This window comes from Bison bison, unplaced genomic scaffold (genome assembly GCF_000754665.1).
Source record: "Bison bison bison isolate TAMUID 2011002044 unplaced genomic scaffold, Bison_UMD1.0 scf7180017859387, whole genome shotgun sequence".
NCBI classification, from domain to species: domain Eukaryota; kingdom Metazoa; phylum Chordata; class Mammalia; order Artiodactyla; family Bovidae; genus Bison; species Bison bison.
Window position 1 is genome coordinate 4,528 of NW_011489959.1, and position 18,918 is coordinate 23,445.

At 53.6% G+C, this 18,918-nt stretch overlaps 1 protein-coding gene across 1 annotated transcript in view; it reads left to right on the forward strand.

Annotated features, from left to right (window-relative positions):
* Positions 1-18,918, forward strand: part of PPP2R3B (protein phosphatase 2, regulatory subunit B'', beta) — a 28,867-nt gene that overhangs the window by 589 nt on the left and 9,360 nt on the right. The window contains exons 2-9 of the mRNA XM_010831087.1: positions 34-125; positions 311-450; positions 1,403-1,417; positions 2,352-2,387; positions 2,568-2,795; positions 17,121-17,224; positions 17,494-17,596; positions 18,543-18,617. Of these exons, the coding sequence (XP_010829389.1) occupies positions 34-125; positions 311-450; positions 1,403-1,417; positions 2,352-2,387; positions 2,568-2,795; positions 17,121-17,224; positions 17,494-17,596; positions 18,543-18,617 (793 nt within the window). The remainder of the gene's footprint in view (positions 1-33; positions 126-310; positions 451-1,402; positions 1,418-2,351; positions 2,388-2,567; positions 2,796-17,120; positions 17,225-17,493; positions 17,597-18,542; positions 18,618-18,918) is intronic.

Sequence of the window (18,918 nt, forward strand, 5' to 3'; positions counted from 1 at the left end):
TGTGCCCCTTCCGCCTTCATCGCGGACGTCCAGCCGGCCGCACCAAGCTCAGGGCGCCGTCCTCCGCCGCTTCTCTCCGGCCCTGGGGAGCCCCGCTCGGCCGGACGCGGCCCCTGCGGCGCCCTGTGTGCTGGCGAAGGGCGCCTGTCCCGCAGCTGTGCCGGCCGCGCTATTTATGGCCCAGAGATAACTCTGTAAATCTCCCGTGTCCGCACCCGGCGCTTCTGTTTTCCCGTCGCCTGGCCCTGCCTGCCTGCGCCGCACTTCCCTGCTCCGGGGCTTGGTGGGCGCTGAGGCCACGCCGGGGCAGCGGTCAGCTCGGGGTCGGCGGCGCCGCCCGTGGTGGACCCCAGCGCGGTGTCCCGACCTCTCTCTGGAAGTCCAGGCCCCCAGCCCACTCTGGGCGTGAACACAGCGGTGCCTGCCTTCTTCCCATCGCTGTTGGCCGCTGTATTTCTTTCCACTTAAGTTTCAGCTGTTGTGTCCTGAGACCTTATGCGTATGTCTTATAAATAAACCTTTTTTGTTGTTGTTGTTTGATCTTCCTGTTTTTTAAAGTTAACTTGATTTGAGTTTACTTTTGGCTGTGCTGGGTTGCTGCGCGAACTTTTCTCTAGTTTTGGTGACCAGGGGCTGCTCTCTGCCTGAGATGTGCAGCCTTCTCGTGGCGGTGGATTCTCCTGTTGCAGGGCATGGGCTCTCGGGGCAGCTGGGGAGTCGGGCTCAGTAGCTGTGGCTCCCGGGCTCTGGAGCGCAGGCTCAGTAGTGGTGGCGCATGGGCTCAGTTGTTCTTCAGCATGTGCGATCTTCCCCGGCCAGGCATTGAACCCACCTCTCCTGCGTTGGCAGGTGGGTTCTTGACCACTGAGCCACCAGGCAGGGCCTCCGACCTTTGTATTTTTAACTGGAACGTTTAGTTCACTTACATGACTGAGTCTATTCTGGTTTGTTTTGTATTTCTCTGCGTGCTCTCCTTTGCCTGTTTCCCTTTGGAGTGCTTCCCACCAGGTCACTGCTCATCTGACAGTGTCATTTTTGTAGGAACTGAGTTAATCCATATCTTTATCATCCAACTCAAAACTCTCACACACTTCCATTCTATCTCCCTTGTGTTGTATGCTGTCATCTTCTTGGGAGTTTTCAGAAAGAAGTAAAATGGTGTTCTTATGACTGATTTCTCTGGTGGATGCGTGTGGAGTTAGCCAGGTAGGCACTGCTCTCCCCCCGCACCCTGTCTTGTAGTTCAGATTTTCCATCTGGGGGCGCTTTGCTCCCCACTGACGTGCACGCCTCAGCGTCGCCTGGGCCAGCTGTCTGTTGCACGCTTACTTTGGCTTTCTGTTCTCTTTGGGTCGTTAAAACATCTCAGTGTTCACGTCATGTGACAGCCACCTCCTCACAGGTAGAAGGGGACAAGGTGGGCACTGTCTTCCTCTGGCTTCTAGAATCTGTTGTTTCTGTTGACAGTTGGATGGAGCCCCGGTTGTTTGCTTCTTTGAAGATTTCCCCTCATCTGTCTTGCTTCCCATGCCTGGGCTGTGTTTAAGCACCTGCTGGCTGCCTTTGGGTCTTCGGGTTTTGTCCTCCTGTGTCCAGGTGTGGGTTTCTTTCTGTGATCCTGTTGGGGGCTCACGGGCTCCAGAGCTCTCTGACAGAAGGGTGTGTCATGAGTCCTGATAACCCCGTGACCTGGGGTGACAGGGCCTCTGAAGGGGGTGGGGTCTGAGGGGAGGCTGTCCTGGGTCCTGATGATCCCATGACTTGGGGTGACAGGGCTTCTGAAGGGAGTGGGGTCTGATGGGAGGCTGTCCTGGGGTGACAGAGGCCCTGTTGCTGTGTCCCTCCCTGGATGTAACCCCTCCCAGCCCCCCGGCCCTGGAAGGGCTGGTGGGCCACTGCGCCCACCCACAGGCCACCTGATGAGGCACCGGGTGGACACCCCACACCACCAAGTGGTAGGTGTGTTGGGAGATGCCTGGCTGACGTCAGCTGTGGCTGAAAGCGTGCTGTTGGCTCCTGTGTGGTGCTCGCTGCTGCCCGTCCTGGGAGGCAGAGCCCTGGGGCCGTGTGTTTCCTGAGGGCTGTGCTGGCTGGGGCTGAAACCTCCACGGGGCAGGGCAGGTGTGGGCACAAGCAGTCACAGGTGCAACCTGCCACCAAGGGGACAGCCCACCACGCCTCCCTTGACCTCCTGCAGGACACAGGGCAGGTTCTCTCAGTAGCCTGGGCGGTAAGCTGGCCTCTCCAGGGGCTCACAGCTGAAGCAGGATGAGGGAGGCTTGGCAGTGTGGACCAGGCCAGTGGTCACATGTGCCGTTGCCTGTGGGCTGCGTGCCCTCCTGTGTCTGCAGTCAGCCCGTAGTGATGGTCTGGGTGCCCCGTCCACAGTGAGTGAACTGGGCTTGGGGCGGTGGGGGGAGACATGAATCAGACCTGCCTCCGATGATGAAAATAGAGGGAGGAGGTGCCCACGTGCCCAGGAGGTGCCCACGTGCCCATGCCCTCACTGAATGTGGGTCCCGAGGAGGTGCCCACGCGCCCAGGCCCTCACTGAGTTGCATCCCCAGGAGGTGCCCACGTGCCCAGGCCCTCACTCTTGTCTTCCTCAGGTCCAGACGAGGAAGGAGGAGCCCCTGCCGCCCGCCGCGAGCCGGAGCATCCCCACCTTCTACTTCCCCCGCGGCCGCCCGCAGGACACGGTGAACATAGACGCCGTCATCACCAAGATCGAGAGGACCTTCGCCCAGTTCCCGCATGAAAGGGCCACCATAGACGACATGGGCCGCGTGGCCAAGGTGGGTGTCCCCGCGGGCACGTGGGGGGTCCTTCTTCAGGCATGGGCGGGCCCAGGGCTCGGCTTCTGTGTCCGCTGTCTGCCGTCCTTGGAGCCTGAGGCACAGAGGACGTGCTGAGCTCTGTCCTCGCTGTTGGAGGACACGGACGGCCTGCGTGCTGTTCCCCAGGGCCTCGTGATCTTGGAGTGACCGTCCCCACGGGCTCAGCTCAGGCCTTCCCATGTGTCTCCCGTCCAAGGGATGCGTGTCCACAGTCCACACACCGCGTGTGTGACTGTAGACTGACCCTGAGTGTGACCAAAGTGCTCATCGCAGAGAGTGCGGCTCTGGCTCCTCCGTGTGGACGCCCAGTCGTTTTGGTGTCTGCACCATCCCCTACAGGAACGCGACACGGTGTCCTTGGCCGTCCCTAGTGGCTGGGTGGCTGTCGTAAGGGGCCCGGGCTCCCTGTGCTCCCTTGCTGTCTCACTCTGTGTGTGTGTCCGTCACTCAGTCGTGTCCGACTGTTTATGACCCCGTGGACCGCAGCCCTCCAGGCTCCTCCGTCCGTGGGATTCTCCAGGCAAGAATACTGGAGCTGGTTGCCATTTTCTTCTCCAGGGCATCACCCTGTGTCAGGGATCGAACCCGTGTCTCCTGCATTGGGAGGCTTGCTGGACAGAGGACAGGCCCCCGCTTCACGTCAGTCAGAGGCCCCAGGTTGCCTGCCGGTGTTGTGCCCATATGTGGGGTCCGCATGCTCCCAGCACCCCCACTCTAGCTGTCATGACAGCTGTGGGCGGGCACTTCCCACGTGTTTGATCTCCCGGGGGTCACGCTGCCTGCCGCGCAGGCTGCTTGTGAGTTACACGTTGGTTCTTCAGGGCAGTGCCCAGCCTCTTTCCTTTGTCTCCAGTGCTGCGGGCGCCTTCTCTTTTCTCTGTGTCCCCTCCTCTCCCCTGCCCCTCCGCCTGCCCTCCTCCCCTCTTCTCCTCTCCCCCTCCCCTCCTCTCTGCCTCCCTTCTCTCCCCCATCACCCCTGCCGCTCCTGTAAGATCTCTTCCTCTTGGCCCCGGCTGCTAACTCTCTGTCTGCTGTGCACGTCCTGAAAAGCTCTGCTGGACTGTGTGCTGAGTGACTCCACGTGCTCCTTTCTGCCTTCAGCTTTTAGGGGTTGCCTTTTTCTCTTTTTCTAAAACCTTTCTTGAGATGGAATCCATGTGCACCACAATTCACCATTTAAAGCGTACAGCTCAGCCGTCAGTGTATTCACAGGGTTGTGCAGCCTTCTCTACAGTGAGCTCTTACCACCCGAGAAAGAAACCTTGTACCCCGTGGTTGCCATCGCGCCTCCTCTTCCCCTGCATCCCTAGGAAACCACGAGTCTGCCTCCAGTGTCTGTGGATTTGCCTCTTTCTGACTCTTTGTATAAACGGAAGCACCCACTGTCTGTCCTTCTGTGCCTGCTTCTCTCACTGAGCACCCTGTGTTCAGGGTCCATCCACACTGTAGCCTGTGTCAGAGCTTCCCCTCTCTTCAGTCACTGAGTTGTCTTCCAGTGTGTGCACGGGCCACATGCTGTTTATCCATTCATCCGTCCATCCATCCATCACCCATCCATCCATCCATTATCTATCCATCACCCATCCATCCATCCATCCATCCACCCATTGTCTATCCATCCATCCATCCACCCACCCACCTACCCATCCATTCATCATCCATCCATCCATCCATCATCCATCCATCCATCCATCATCCATCCATCCATCCATCCATCCACCCACCCATCCATCTGTCCATCCATCCATTTATCCATCCGTCATCTATCCATCCATCCGTCCACCCACCCATCCATCCACCCATCTATCCATGATCCATCCATCCACCCATCCATCCATGCATCCATCCATTCATCCATCCATCATCTATCCATCCATCCTTCCACCCATCCATCCATCCACCCACTCACCCATCCATCCATCCATCATCCATCCATCTATCAATCTACCTATCCATCCACCCATCTATCCACCTGTCAGTCCATCCACCCACCTGTCTACCCACCCAACCATGCATCCATCATCCATCCATCCATACACCCACTTATCCATCCATCTGTCCATCCAACCATCTCTGCATCATCCATCCATTCATTACCCAACCACGCATCTATTCAGTCATCCATGCATCCACACACCCACACACACACTTGTCCATTTATCCATCTGTCCATCCATCCACCCCCCTGCCCATCCATCCATGTACCCACCCACTCCCCTCCCCCAGTCCCTGGCAACCATGAATCCACTTCCTGTCTCCATGGATTTGCCTGTTTTGGACGTTTCCTATCAATGAAATCACACTCTGTGTGTCCTTCTGTGCTTGCACTTCTCACTGAACATCGTGTGTTCAGGGTCCATCCACACTGTGGCCTGTGTCAGAGCTGCCCTCCTTTTACTGTTCCTTTCCATGCTTCCCCTTCAGGAACACACGGGTGGCTCTGCCCTTCACGGGCACTCGGGCTGCTATGCCCTTCAGGAACACTTGGGCCGCTGTGCCCTTCAGGAGCACTCGGGCGGCTCTGGCCTCTGGCTCTTGTGAGCGATGGTGCTGTGGGCTCTCCTGTGCTGCAGGTCTGTGCAGGTGGATGCGTTTGCATTTCTCTTGGGTCGAGGCCCAGGGAGTGGAATGGCGGCCTCAGACAATGGCGCTGTTTGCCTTTCTGAGGAACCTCAGGACTCTTTGCCACAGTTCCCACCTGCGCCGTGAGAGGGCTCCAGCGTGTTCACGTTTCTTCCAGCACTCCCTGTCTCTCTGGTTGAGGACCGGCCCTCCCGGTGTGAGGGCAGCGCTGCCTCCCTGTGGTTTTGAACTGCATTTCCTTCCTGACTACAGGCTTCCCCGGTAGCTCAGATGGTAAAGAGCCCAGAAGACCTGGGTCAGGCAGATCCCCTGCAGAAAGGAATGGCAACCCATTCCAGTATTCTGGCTTGGAGAATCCCCTGGACAGAGGAGCCTGGCGGGCTACAGTGCCTGCGATCACAAAGACTCAGATACGGCTGAAGCAATTACCGCTTTCCTCTCTGCCTGATGTTGAGACTGTTCGTGTGCTTGTGAGCCGTTTCTATGTATTCTTTCCGACAGTGTGTCTTCAGATCCTTTGACTGTTTTTCAGCTGAGGTGTTTGTCATTTTATTGTTGACTCATAAGCATTCTTTGTAGTCCAGATACAATCCCTTATCGGATATATATGCTATGTAAATATTTTGTCCCACTTTCTGGGTGGTTTTTTTCACCTTTTTAAAAATTGAATTAGAGTTGATTTACAATGTTGTTGGAGAAGGCAATGGCACCCCACGCCAGTACTCCTGCCTGGAAAATCCCATGGATGGAGGAGCCTGGTAGGCTGCAGTCCATGGGGTCGCTGAGGGTCGGACATGACTAAGCGACTTCACTTTCACTTTTCACTTTCATGCATTGGAGAAGGAAATGGCAACCTACTCCAGTGTTCTTGCCTGGAGAGTCCCAGGGACGGGGGAGCCTGGTGGGCTGCCGTCTGTGGGGTCGCACAGAGTCGGACACGACTGAAGCGACTTAGCAGCAGCAGCACAATGTTGTGGTAACTCTGCTGCACAACAATGTGCGCTGTACAGATACGCACATCCTTTCCCACTATGGTTTATCACAGGATATCGGACGCACTTCCCTGTGCTGTGTAGTAGGACGTTGTTGTGTATCCATCATGTATATATAACAGTTTGCATCTGTTGATCGCAAACTCCCTGTCCATCCCTCTCCAGCCACACCCCCTGCCCCGTCCCAGCAGCCCCAAGTCTGATCTCTGTGCTGTGAGTCTTTCTGTTTCTCAGATAAGTTCATTTGTGCCGTATTTCACACCCTTATACAAATGATATCATTAGGTGTTGTCTTTCTCTGTCTGACAGACTTCACTCAGTACGATCACCTCTAGGTCCATCCATGTTGCTGCAAATGGCATCGTGTTACTCTTTTTGTGGCCTAGTAGTGTTCCATCGTATCTGTACCACTTTATCTGTTCATCTGTGGATGAACATTTAGGTTGCTTCCGTGTCTTCGCTGTTGTAAATAATGCTGCCCTGAACACGGGTGCGTGTATCTTTTTGAATTAGAATTTTTTCTGGGTATATGCCCAGGAGTGGGATTGCTGGATTATATGGCAGTTCTGTTCTTAGTTTTTTGAGGAAACTCCAAACTTTTTCACAGTGACTGCACCGATTTACGTTCTTCCCAACACTGTAGGAGGGTTCCTGTCTCTGCACACCCTCTCCAGCATTTATTTGTAGACCTTTTCAGTGATGTCCATTCTGAGCAGTGTGAGGTGGTACCTCATCGTAGTTTTGATTTGCATTTCTCTAATAATTACCGGTGTTGAGCATATTTTTCTGTGTCCGTTGGCCATCTGTGTGTCTTCTTTGGAGAAATGTCTGTTTAGACGTTTGGCCCGTTTTTCGATTGTTGTGTTGTTGAGTTGTATGAGCTATGCGTACATTTTGCAAATCAATCCTTTGTGAGTCACGTCGTTTGCAAATATTTTGTCCTGTTCTGTGGGTTGTCTTTTGTTCCTTTGCTGAGCAAAAGCTTGTAAGCTTGATTAGGTCCTGTTTGTTTATTTTTGCTTTTATTCCCGTTGCCTTGGGAGACAGACCTAAGAAAACGTGTTGTGCTGTGTTCTCTCCTAGGGGTTGTGTGGCCGCGTGTCTTACGTTTACGTCCTTAAGCCACTTTGAGTTTTTTTGTGTATGGCGTGAGGGTGTGCTCTAACTTCGCGGATTTGTATGCATCTCTCCACCTCTCCCAGCACCACTTGCTGAAGCGTTTGTCTTCTTTTCTCCATTGTATATTCCTGCCTCCTGGTCAGAGCATGACTGACGATAGTTGTGGGTTTATTTCTGGAGTCTCTGTTGCAGCCCCTGATCTGGGTGTCTGTTCCTGTGTCAGCACCACAGTGTTTTCAAGGCGGGAGGAGAAGGGGCTGACAGAGGATGAGATGGCTGCATGGCATCACGGACTCCATGAACATGAATCTGAGCAAACTCTGGGAGATGGTGGACGACAGGGAACCATGGCGTGCTGCGGTCCGTGAGGCCGCAGAGTCGGACACGACTGAGCTGCTGAGCAGCGATAACAGCGACACACACTGCTTTGCTGCCTCTAGCTCTGCAGCACTGTCTGAGGCCTGGGGCCATTACGCCTCCTGCCTTGTTCTTTCTCTTTAGGATGGCTGTGGCAATTCTGGGTCTTTTGTGATTCCATATCAAGTTTAGGATTGCTTGTTCCAGTTCTGTGAAAAATGCCATGGCTAATTTGATAGGGATCACATTAAATCTGTAGATTGCTTGGATAGTATGGTCGTTTTAAGCATATTAATTTTTCCAATCCAGGAGCATGGAATATTTCTCTGTTTCTTTGAATCATCTCTAATTTATTGATTAATGATTTTTTTAGTTTCTCAGCATGTAACTCTCTCACCTCCTTGGTTGGCTTTATGTTTTTGGATACAGTTTTAAAAAGAATTTCTTTTTTACTTTCCCTTTCTGCTATTTCATTATTAGTGTGAAGAAATGCAACTGATTTCTATATGTTAGTCCTATATCTTGCTGTCTTGCTGAATTCATTTATCAGTTCCAGAGTTGTTGTGTGTGGAGTCTCTAGGGTTTCCTATTTATGGTATCATATCATCTGCCTATAGTGATAGTTTACCACTTGCCTTCCAATTTGGATACCATTTATTTTCTAATTTATGTATTTTTAATTGAAGGATAATGGCAGTATTGTGTTGGTTTTTGCCATCCATCAACGTGGATCAGCCATAGGTATACATATGTGCTTGAGCCTCTGTCTCATCTCCCACCCCATCCCACCGCTCCGGGTCCAGTTTGAACACCTTTTATATCTTTTCCTTGTCTGATTGCTGTGGCTGGGACTTGCAGTCCTGTGCTGAATAGAAATGGTGAGATTGGACATCCTTGTCTTGTTCCCAAAAGGGAAGGCTTTCGACTTTTCACGTTGAGGACAGTACTGGCTGTGGCCTGGTCATAGATAGCTTTTGTTATGTTGAGATATGTTTACTCTACACTCACTTTGGTGAGAGTTTTTGTCATGAATGGATGTTGAACACGCACTTTTGGACTTGGTTGACATGGTGTATCTCATTGATTGATTTGCGTATGTCGAACCATCCTTGTGAACTTGGGGTGAATCCCGCTTGGTCATGGTGTATGATCTTTTTTATGTGTTGTTGGATTCGGTTTGCCAGTATTTTGTTGAGAATTTTTGCATCTGTATTTATCAAAGATGTTGGCCTGTAATTTTCTTTTTCGGTAGTGTTGGTTTTGGTATTTGGGTGATGTTTGCTTGTCTTTGAGAGTATTCCCTCCTCTTCAATCTTTGAAGCAGTTTGAGAAGGATCAGTAAGAGTTCTTCTTTGTGTGTTTCTAGATTTAGCTGGTGAAACCATCTGGTAGTGGGTTTTTGTTTGTACAGAGCTTTCTGATGGCAGATTCTATTTCACTTCCAATGGTCTCTTTGTTCGAGTTACTGTTTCTTTGAGATTCCGTTTTGGGGGCTGTGTGTTCCTGGAAAGCTGTCCTTTTCTCGGTTGTTGGATTGCTTGGCACATAAGTCTTCACACTGTTCTCTTACAGATTTCTTGTATTTCTGTGATATTTGTTGATATTTTTCCTTTTTCATTTCTTATTTTCTTTGGATTTGCTCTCTCTTCTTGGTGAGCCTGGTCAAAGGTTGGTCAATTTTGTGTACTCTTTCAGAGAATCAGTTCTTGGTCTATTGTATTTTTTTTATCTCTATCTTATTTATTTATTTTCTGTCAATGGTAATAGTAACAGATTTTATTTTCTTGGACTCCAAAATCACTGTGGACAGTGAGTGCAGCCTTGAAATTAAAAGACGCCTGCTCCTTGGAAGAAAAACAAAGACAAACCTAGACAACGAATTAAAACACAGACACGCTACTTTGCCGACAAAAGTCCGTCTAGACAAAGCTTTGGTTTTCCTGGTAGTCCTGTATGGATGTGAGTTGGACCATAAAGGAGGCTGAACACCAAAGAATTGATGCTTTTGAACTGTGGTGTTGGAGAAGACTCTTGAGAGTCCCTTGAACAGCAAGGGGATCAAAGCAGTGAATACTAAAGGAAATCAGTCCTGAATACTCACTGGAAGGACTGATGCTGAAGGTGAAACTCCAATCCTTTGGCTACCTGATGCGAATAGCCGACTCATTAGAAAAGATCTTGATGCTGGGAGTGATTGAGGGCGGGAGGAGAAGGGGACGACAGAGGATGAGATGGTTGGATGGCATCACAGACTCACTGGACATGAACTTGGGCAAACTCTGGGAGATAGTGAAGGACAGGAAAGCCTGCAGTTCATGGGATCGCAGAGTTGGACGTGACTGGGCAACTGAACAACAAAGAGTTGATTTACAGTGTGTGTGAGCAGAGGGAGTCAGGCATCCTTAGACAGGCATCCACTCTTTTTCACATTCTTTTCCCATTTGATTATCACACAGTACTGAGTAGAGTCCCTGTGCTACGTACAGTAGGTCCTTGTCGATTGTCTGTTTTATATATCAGCAGTGTGTATGTGTTACTCCCAAGCCCCTGTTTTATCCCTTCCCCTTTGGGTCCTTGTTGATTCTCTATTGTATATATCAGCAGTGTGTGTATGGAGGAGGAAAGGGCAGCCCACTCTAGTGTTCTTGCCTGGAGAATCCCAGGGACGGCGGAGCCTGGTGGGCTGCCGCCTATGGGGTCGCACAGAGTCGGACACGACTGAAGCGATTTAGCAGCAGCCGCAGCAGCAGTCAGTTATGTTGAATGTCTTTTCACGTGCTTTTGGCCATCTGTACTGTCTTCTTTGGAGAAATGCCTGTTCAGCTCTACTGACCATCTTATTTCATGTTTCTTCTTTATTTGACTGGGCCATGTTGTGCCATGTGGGTGAAGCTCTCTGGTGGTAGTAAAGCCAGTCGTTCATTCGTGTCCAGCCCCACGCAATCCCATGGACTGTAGCCAGCCAGGCTCCTCTGTCCATGGAAGTTTCCAGGCAAGAATACTGCAGTGGGTTTCCATTTCATTCTCCAGAGCTCTTCTGACCATATTTTGATTGGATTTAAAAAATATATGTATTTATTTATTTGGGGCTTCCAGGATGGCGCTAGTGGTAAAGAATCCGCCTTCAATGCAGGAGACTGGGTTTGATCAGCGAGTCGGGAACATCCCATGGAGTAGGGTTTGGCAGCCCACTCCAGTATTCTTGCCTGGGAAATCCCATGGACAGAGGAGTCTGGTGGGCTGTGGTCCATGGGGTCGCAAAGAGTTGGACACAACTGAAGCAACGTGTTTATTTATTTGGCTGTACATGACTGAAGTGACTGAGCACACGTTTGTTATTTCTTTGGTCATACTGGGTCTTGGTTGAAGCATCCAGGATCTTTGATACTGGTGGAATGAGGCGCTCTAGTTTCAGCACGTGGGATCCAGTTTCCTGATCAGGGAGTAATCCCAGGCCGCCTTTGGGAACATGGAGTCTTAGCCACTGGCTCAGCGGGGAAGTCCCTTGGGTTGTTTTTTCATATTGAACTGTTTGTATATACAAACAGGAGCTATTTGTACAAGCACGAGCTATTAGTATATTTTGTAGATCAATTGCTTGTTGGTTGCATCGTTTGCAAATATTTTCTCCCATTCTGTCTTTTCATTTTGTTTATGGTTTCCTTTGCTGTGCAAACGCTTGTATGTTTAATCAGATCCCATTTGTTTATTTTTTGTTTTGTTTCTATTACTCTGAGAGTTAGGTCCAGAAAGGTATTTTGTGATTGATGTCAGAGAGTGTTCTGCCTGTGTTTTCCTCTAGGAGTTTTGTAGTGTCCGGTCTCACGTTTAGCTCTTTCATCCATTTGGAGTTTTCTTTTGTGTATGCTGTTAGGGTGTGTTCTGCTTTCCTTCTTTGGCCTGTAACTCTCCAGTTTTCCCGGCACCACGTATTGAAAAGGCTGCCTTCTGCATCCTGCGTTCTTGCCCCCGTGTCATAGATTATTGATCCTAGGTGCGTGGGTCTCTCTCTGGGCTCTCTGTCTTGCTCCATTGTGTCTTCGTCTGTTTTATGCCAGTCCCACACTGTTCTCACGTCATAGTACCGCACTTTTTGACATCACTGACTCAGTGGACACGACTTTGCGTAAGCTCCGGGGGATGGTGAAGGACAGGGCGGCCTGGCGTGCTGCAGGCCAGGAGGTCGCAAAGAGTCGGACAGGACTGAGCGACTGAACAACAACAAATACAATTTTGAGTACTGTAGCTTTCTAGTCTAAAGCCATGACTCCTCCAGCTCAGTTTTTTCTCAAGATTGCTTTGGCTATTTGGGGTCTTTTATGTCTCCATACAGATTTTTAAAGTTTTTGTTCTAGTTCTGTGAAAAATGTCACCAGTTAATTTGATAGCAGTTGCACCGAATCTGTAGATTACCTTGGGCTGTATAGTCATTTTGACAATATTCTTGTAATACAAGAATGTCAGATCTGTACGTGTGGCCATTTTTATTTGTAGGGTTATTTGTTTCTGATTCATTTTGACTAGTCTAGAGATTCACTTCTCTTTTTTCAGATAAGCGTCCGTCAGCTTCGTAGAGTACTTCAGTTTTTTGCTTACCTGTTTCATCAGTCTCTGCTCACATCTTTATTGTTTTCTTACACATTTGTCTATTGTCAGTTTTTCTTAGATTCTTGAATCAAACAATTAATTTTGTTTTTCAGTCAGATTTATTGAGATATAATGGGCACAGAGTAAAATTTCCCCACCGTAAGTACACAGTTTTCCACAGTGTCAGTGTCCGCCCCTGGGATCCATCTCTTCACTGTTATAGATAGTGCTGCTGTGAACGCTGGGGGCATGAATCTTTGAATTTCAGTTTTCATCTTTTCCAGATAACATGGTCAGGAGTGGGGCTGTTGGATAACACGGTGATTTAATTTTTAGATTTATATAGGGAGCGCTATAGGCTTCCCAGGTGGCTCGGTGGTAAAGAACCCGCCTGCCAGTGCAGGAGACGTGGGTTAGATCCCTGGGTTGGCAGGATGCCCTGAAGCAGGCAACGGCAGCCCTCTGCAGTATTCTTGCCCGGAGGCTTCCATGGACAGAGGAGTCCAGCAGGCTACAGTCCATGGGGTTGCGCAGAGTCAGACATGAGTTAGTGACTGAATAACAGAGGGGACACCAGGATGTCTCACGCGCCCCCTCTTGCTCCAGGTCCCCTCCCCGTGTTGCTGACCAGGCTTCCTGGACTCCTTGATCGGTGGTCGGGCCCGAGGGCCTGGCTGGGGCGTGTGCCCCCACCTTGGCAGGGCTGTGTGCAGGGGTCAGTGGGGTAGGATGGGCCTCTGCTCCCAGCTCCCCAGAAGGGCCGCTGGGCTGGCCTTTGTGTCTTGGCAGCAGTGCTCCGCCCCTCTGCTGTGTGCAGTTCTTTGTAGCCCCGTATGGTCTCTCTGTGTCTGCTCCTCCAGACGGCATTTGTCCCGGGCCCCACGCACCCTACTCCCGGGCCTTCTGCTGCCGTTGTTTCGCTTGGTCAAGAATGTCACGGGGGACCCGTGGGGGCTGTCTCTGGTTTCTGGGCACACCTGTGGTATTTGTCCCCAGCGTTTACTGCCGAGTGGCCTCCTGTGCGCGCGCGTCCTTCGGTGTGTGTTTACCGGTGCGTGAATGTTTGGGCCTTCCCAGTGCCGTCTCGTGCATAGAGCCGCTGTTTACGTTTGTGTTCCCAGGATTCCAGCGACGGCTCTGCATCTGCCTGAGGTAAGGAATGCCTGTTGAATTGCTGGGTCATCTGCTGGCAGTATGTTTAATTTAACATGAAGTACAAGGCCATCTTCCGGTGTGCCTGTCTTGGGCACGTATAGCGAGCAATGAGACGCCGGCTCTTGGTGTCTGCGGTTTTCAGCCTCACTGGGGTGTGTGTGTGTGCGCGTGTGTGCATGATGAGGTCACACTGGGATGTGTGGGTGTCTGTTTGTGTGTGTGCTGAGGTCACACTGGCGTGTCTGTGTGTGTGTGTCTGGGTGCTGAGGTCGCTTACTCTAGCTTCTCGTCTTGTTTCTGTAACGGCTAGGTTCAGTCTCTGATGGTGTATGTGTTTCTTGTCGGCATCTTTCCCTTTTTTGGGTGCTGTCTTGGGGACAATGACGTGAGCTGAGCAGTAGGTATTTACTGTGTACAGCTTCATCCCCTTTGGGGGTGTGCATGTCTCCGTGAAACTGTCCACCCGTCAGATCAGAAGCGTTTCTGGCAAACCCCCAACTCACTATCGGTCCAGCCCAGTCCAGCCAGGCCCCCCTGGGCACTTTCTGTCACTGGATTGGTTAGTTCAGTAGCACCTCACCTGTGTAGAATCACAGCGGGCACTTGTTCTGGCTGCACAGTTCTAATGACGCACAGCACTGAGCATCTGTGTGCGTACCATTTGTGTCATTTATACCTTGTTTGACGCCATGTGTGTTCAGATCGTTTGCCCGTCAAGCACCCAGTGTTCCTTAGTGTTGAGGTCCACGTGTCTTGTGTGTTCTCCAGATACGAGCACTGGTCAGAGGTCCTTGTCCCAGCGGTTTTTTCCCCAGTCTTCCCTTGCCTTTCCACTCTTCTGTCAGCCTCTGGAATTACAGATGGTTTTAATTTACATCCTGCCTGGTCCTCAGATTCTTTATTTTGTGGTTTACGTATTTCTGTCCTTGATAGAAAGTGTAGGCCATGAGCATTTTCTCTTGTGTTTTCCTCTGTGAGTTGGGGTGGTAAACTCTTCTGTTCAGGTACGAACTGTGCTCGTAGCGGGGTGATTGCCTGCATGGGGCAGGAAGAAGGGGCACTTCTTCTGCGCATGGTGCCGAGCGGCTTCTCACCCGTTCAGCAGCCCCCTCCTCCAACACCCACTTGCCTTGGCACCTTCTGCAGCCGTGTAGGAGTCACGCCCTGGACGCTCTTGCATGTGGGCAACGGGTCATCTCTAGAGCCGGGCAGGGCGATCCTACCCCAGGATCCGGACACTCCTGGCCCCTGCCTACCCCACCACCATCCTCACTGTGGTGCTCTGTCCTCTCCTCAGTGCTGACCCCTCCCCGTGCTCACTATGGTGCTCGCGCCTCAGTGCTGACCCCTCCCTGTGCTCACTGTGGTGCTCCCTCCTCAGCGCTGACCCCTCCCCATGCTCACTGTGGTGCTCCCTACTCAACGCTGACCCTCCCCGTCCTCACTGTGGTGCTCTCCCCTCATCTGTGCTGACCCCTCCCCGTGCTCACTGTGGTGCTCCCTGTTCAGTGCTGACCCCTCCCCATGCTCACTGTGGTGCTCCTTGCTCAGTGCTGACCCCTCCTCGTCCTCACTGTGGTGCTCCGTCCTCAGTGCTTACTCTCCCCATCTTCACTGTGGTGCTCCCTGCTCAGTGCTGACCCCTCTCCGTCCTCACTGTGGTGCTCCGTCCTCAGTGCTTACTCTCCCCATCTTCACTGTGGTGCTCCCTCCTCAGTGCTGACCCCTCTCCATGCTTACTGTGGTGCTCCCTCCTCAGCACTGACCCCTCCTCGTCCTCACTGTGGTGCTCCCTCCTCAGCGCTGACCCCTCCCCATGCTCACTGTGGTGCTCCCTCCTCAGCGCTGACCCCTCCTCGTCCTCACTGTGGTGCTCCCTCCTCAGTGCTGACCCTCCCCGTCCTTACTGTGGTCCTCTCCTCAGTGCTGACCCTCCCCGTCCTCACTGTGGTCCTCTCCTCAGCGCTGACCCCTCCCCATGCTCACTGTGGTGCTCCCTCCTCAGCGCTGACCCCTCCCCATGCTCACTGTGGTGCTCCCTCCTCAGTGCTGACCCTCCCTGTCCTCACTGTGGTGCTCCCTCCTCAGTGCTGACCCTTCCTGTCCTCACTGCATGTCTTCCCTGCTCTCGCACTCTCCCTGTGGCTGTGGCCGGGTCTCTGTGGATGCAGACTGGGGCTGCGGGAACAGTGTCGGGGTGCCCTGCCTCGTGTGCTGATTGGGTTTGTGAGATGCTGGCTGGGATGCACACTGGTGCTGCGGGAACAGCCTTGGTGCAGGGCACCCCCTCCCTGGTCGCCGGTGGGAGCCACAAGTCCTCTTGTGGCCAGTGTCTGGGTCTGCTCTCAAGACCGTCACGTGGTCGTGTCTGCTGGGATCTGCTTACGTGTTTCCTCCACGTCTCCCTCTGCAGTCCTGACCCCGTTCATGCTCTTTGCTTGCGGGGCCCATCAGTGCACAGCTCGTGGGTCTGAGGGGGGTCACCCTGAGCCGTTCACTGAGCTGTTTGCCTTTTTTCTGTTGTTCTTGTTCAGTCGCTCAGGGCTGTCTGACTTTGCAACCCCATGGAATATAGCCCGCCAGGTTCCTCTGTCCGTGGGATTCTCCAGGCAAGGATGGTAGAGTGGATTCCCGTTTCTCTCTCCACGGGATCTTACTCCAGGAGTCGAACCCGGGTCTGGGGGGAGTGTTCCCATCTATTTTGGACTCTGCTGGTTTTGCCCGCATGAGTTGGGTGTCTGCAGAACTGTTGGTAAAGGTGTTCACGTCTGCTGGTGTCTGTCCCAGGATTTGACCAAAGTGTTGAGGAACTTAAGCCCATCTGCAGTCTTGCCACCAGGAAATAAAGCAGTCAGAGCGTCTCCGTTGTTTCCATTCCTCTTCAATGCCGTCTGTTGTTGTTCAGTCGCTCAGTCACGTCCGACTGTTTGTGACCCCATGGACTGCAGTATGTCTTCCCTGTCCATCCCCAACCCCAGAGTTTGCTCAAACCCACGTCCATCGAGTCGGTGATGCCATCCAACCATCTCATCCTCTGTCGTCCCCTTCTCCTCCCGCCTTCAGTCTTTGCCAGCATCAGGGTCTTGAAAGCTGTGACTGTGAGTGATGTGGTCACTGTGACCCCTGAGATGTGCGGTGTTGCAGGAGCGTCCTTGTGTCCCGAGTATTTCACGGTCTCCTCTGTCATTTATGCTCTCCTCATGGGTCATGAGATGCTGAGACTCTGGCGTTAGGGGTGTGTTCACCTCCCCTGTCCCGGTTGCTGACTGTCAGGCTCTGGTCGGGGGACGAGGTGCACAGCGCATCCTCAGGAGCAGTGTCTGTGTCCCCATCACCCGTGTGACTGAGGGCGAGGGGCTGCCGTGTCCTTAGAGACACGCTGGGCTGTGTGGGGCGCGCCGTCTGCACACAGCGGCTCTCCCTGCCTCGTTGGGGTCGGGCCGCCGTGGGGGCCAGGACGAGCTCACCCATGTCCCCGCTCCCCCCACAGGCCTGTGGCTGCCCGCTCTACTGGAAAGGACCGCTCTTCTGCAGCGCTGGCGGTGAGCGCACCGGCTCCGTGTCTGTCCACAAGTTTGTCGCCATGTGGAGAAAGTGAGTCCCGAGAGGGGGGTGTCCCCAGCTGTCCCCCACCCTGGCTGGTACTCCTGTGGCCGGGACCGTCACTCTGGGGGAGACCTGCCTGCGGGTCCCGGCAGCTAGGACAGTCACATCTGGGGGTTCCCGGCGGCCGGGACGGTCACGTCTAGGGGAGACCGTGCCTGGGGCTCCCGGCACAGCTGCCATGTACCTCCTGGGGCCTGAGTCTGGGCGGGGGCCTGTGGACGCGCAGGGGGTCAGTGGGGGTGTGCTCTGTCGCCCAGGGTCCTGCAGAACTGTCATGATGACGCCGCCAAATTCGTGCACCTGCTCATGAGCCCCGGCTGCAGCTACCTGGTGCAGGAGGACTTCGTGCCCTTCCTGCAGGTGCGTGCCCTCCGCCCACTCCGTGCCCCTCTCCCGTGTGTCCTGCTGTGCACTGCACATGCCGCCGTCCATGTGTCACTGCCTTGCGCAGTGCACACCCCCATCTGCACCTGCCCACCACACGCATGTCCTGTCTCTGCTGCACACACCCCCCCCCCCCTCTTCACAGGCGCATCCCTATTCTACACCTGCGTGTGGGAGCCTGGCTCTCTGCCCCTGGGGGCCGCCTCTGCTGTGTGGGAGCCTGGCTCTGTGCCCTCGGGGGGCCGCCTCCACGGGCTGGCCCCGTGTAGCCCCTCAGGGGCCCTATGAGCAGTGGGACGGAGTGGACAGCTCCACCCCTGAGCCTGGGCGCCTGGACTCAAGACGGGCACCCGGCCGTTCAGTGCCAGGCTGTCACAGACCGGGTCTGGGTTTGCGGGATGCTCATTCCAAATGCCTTTCTGCTTCCTTTAGCACAGTTTGTTCAGGACTTCATGCTCCATTTTCTGGAGGAGAATTTAAAGTGATGGTTGGCTACCTGTACGTTCCACTTAAAACATGGAACAGGCAAAGTTAGGCAGAGGGCGTGAGTGAGAGCCGTTTAAAGGGCTCCCGGGACTCTAGTCCTTCATCACACGAGGACGTGTCACATGCTCCTTCTCAGAGCGTGGGGTGCCCTTACACGCTGGTGTGTGCGTGTTCATATGTGTCAGGTCACCCTTGGTCGTGAGAGGCCGTGACAGCCACCTCCGCTCAGAGCTCCGTCCTTCCTCAGACACGGCCCGACAGTACAGTCTTGCTCTGACGTGATTTCATATACCTGTGTGTTCGAGGGGACTCCACGGGGGCGGCTCCGGGCCTGCCTGTGCGACCCTGGGGTTCTGGTGGACACGTGGGTTCTCGGCCCTGGGGACTGTGGGCGGTCCCGTGGCGTGTCCCAGGGCTGGGTGCTGTCCCCCTGCAGGACGTGGTGAACACGCATCCCGGCCTGGCGTTCCTGAAGGAGGCGGCCGAGTTCCATTCCCGCTACATCACCACGGTGAGTGCAGTGTCCGTGGCCCTCACTCCCCACTCTGTCACCAGGCTCAGGTGTCTGTGGTCCTTTTCTCTGGGGCTCGGGAGAGGTGAGCGGTGTGGCCCACACGGGCCCCACGCAGGGCATGTCGCCGAGCCCCAGGGTCGGACGGGGCGCAGGTCCCGGCAGGTGAGGGCATGTCCAGAGACCCTACCCTCTGCCTCCCGGGCAGCAGGGTTTCAGGTTCTGAGCATCAGGCGCGGGTGCTCTGCGTGGGGCGTGGGCCCCGCCTGGGGACACGGACCTGCAGCCCAGGCCCCGCCCC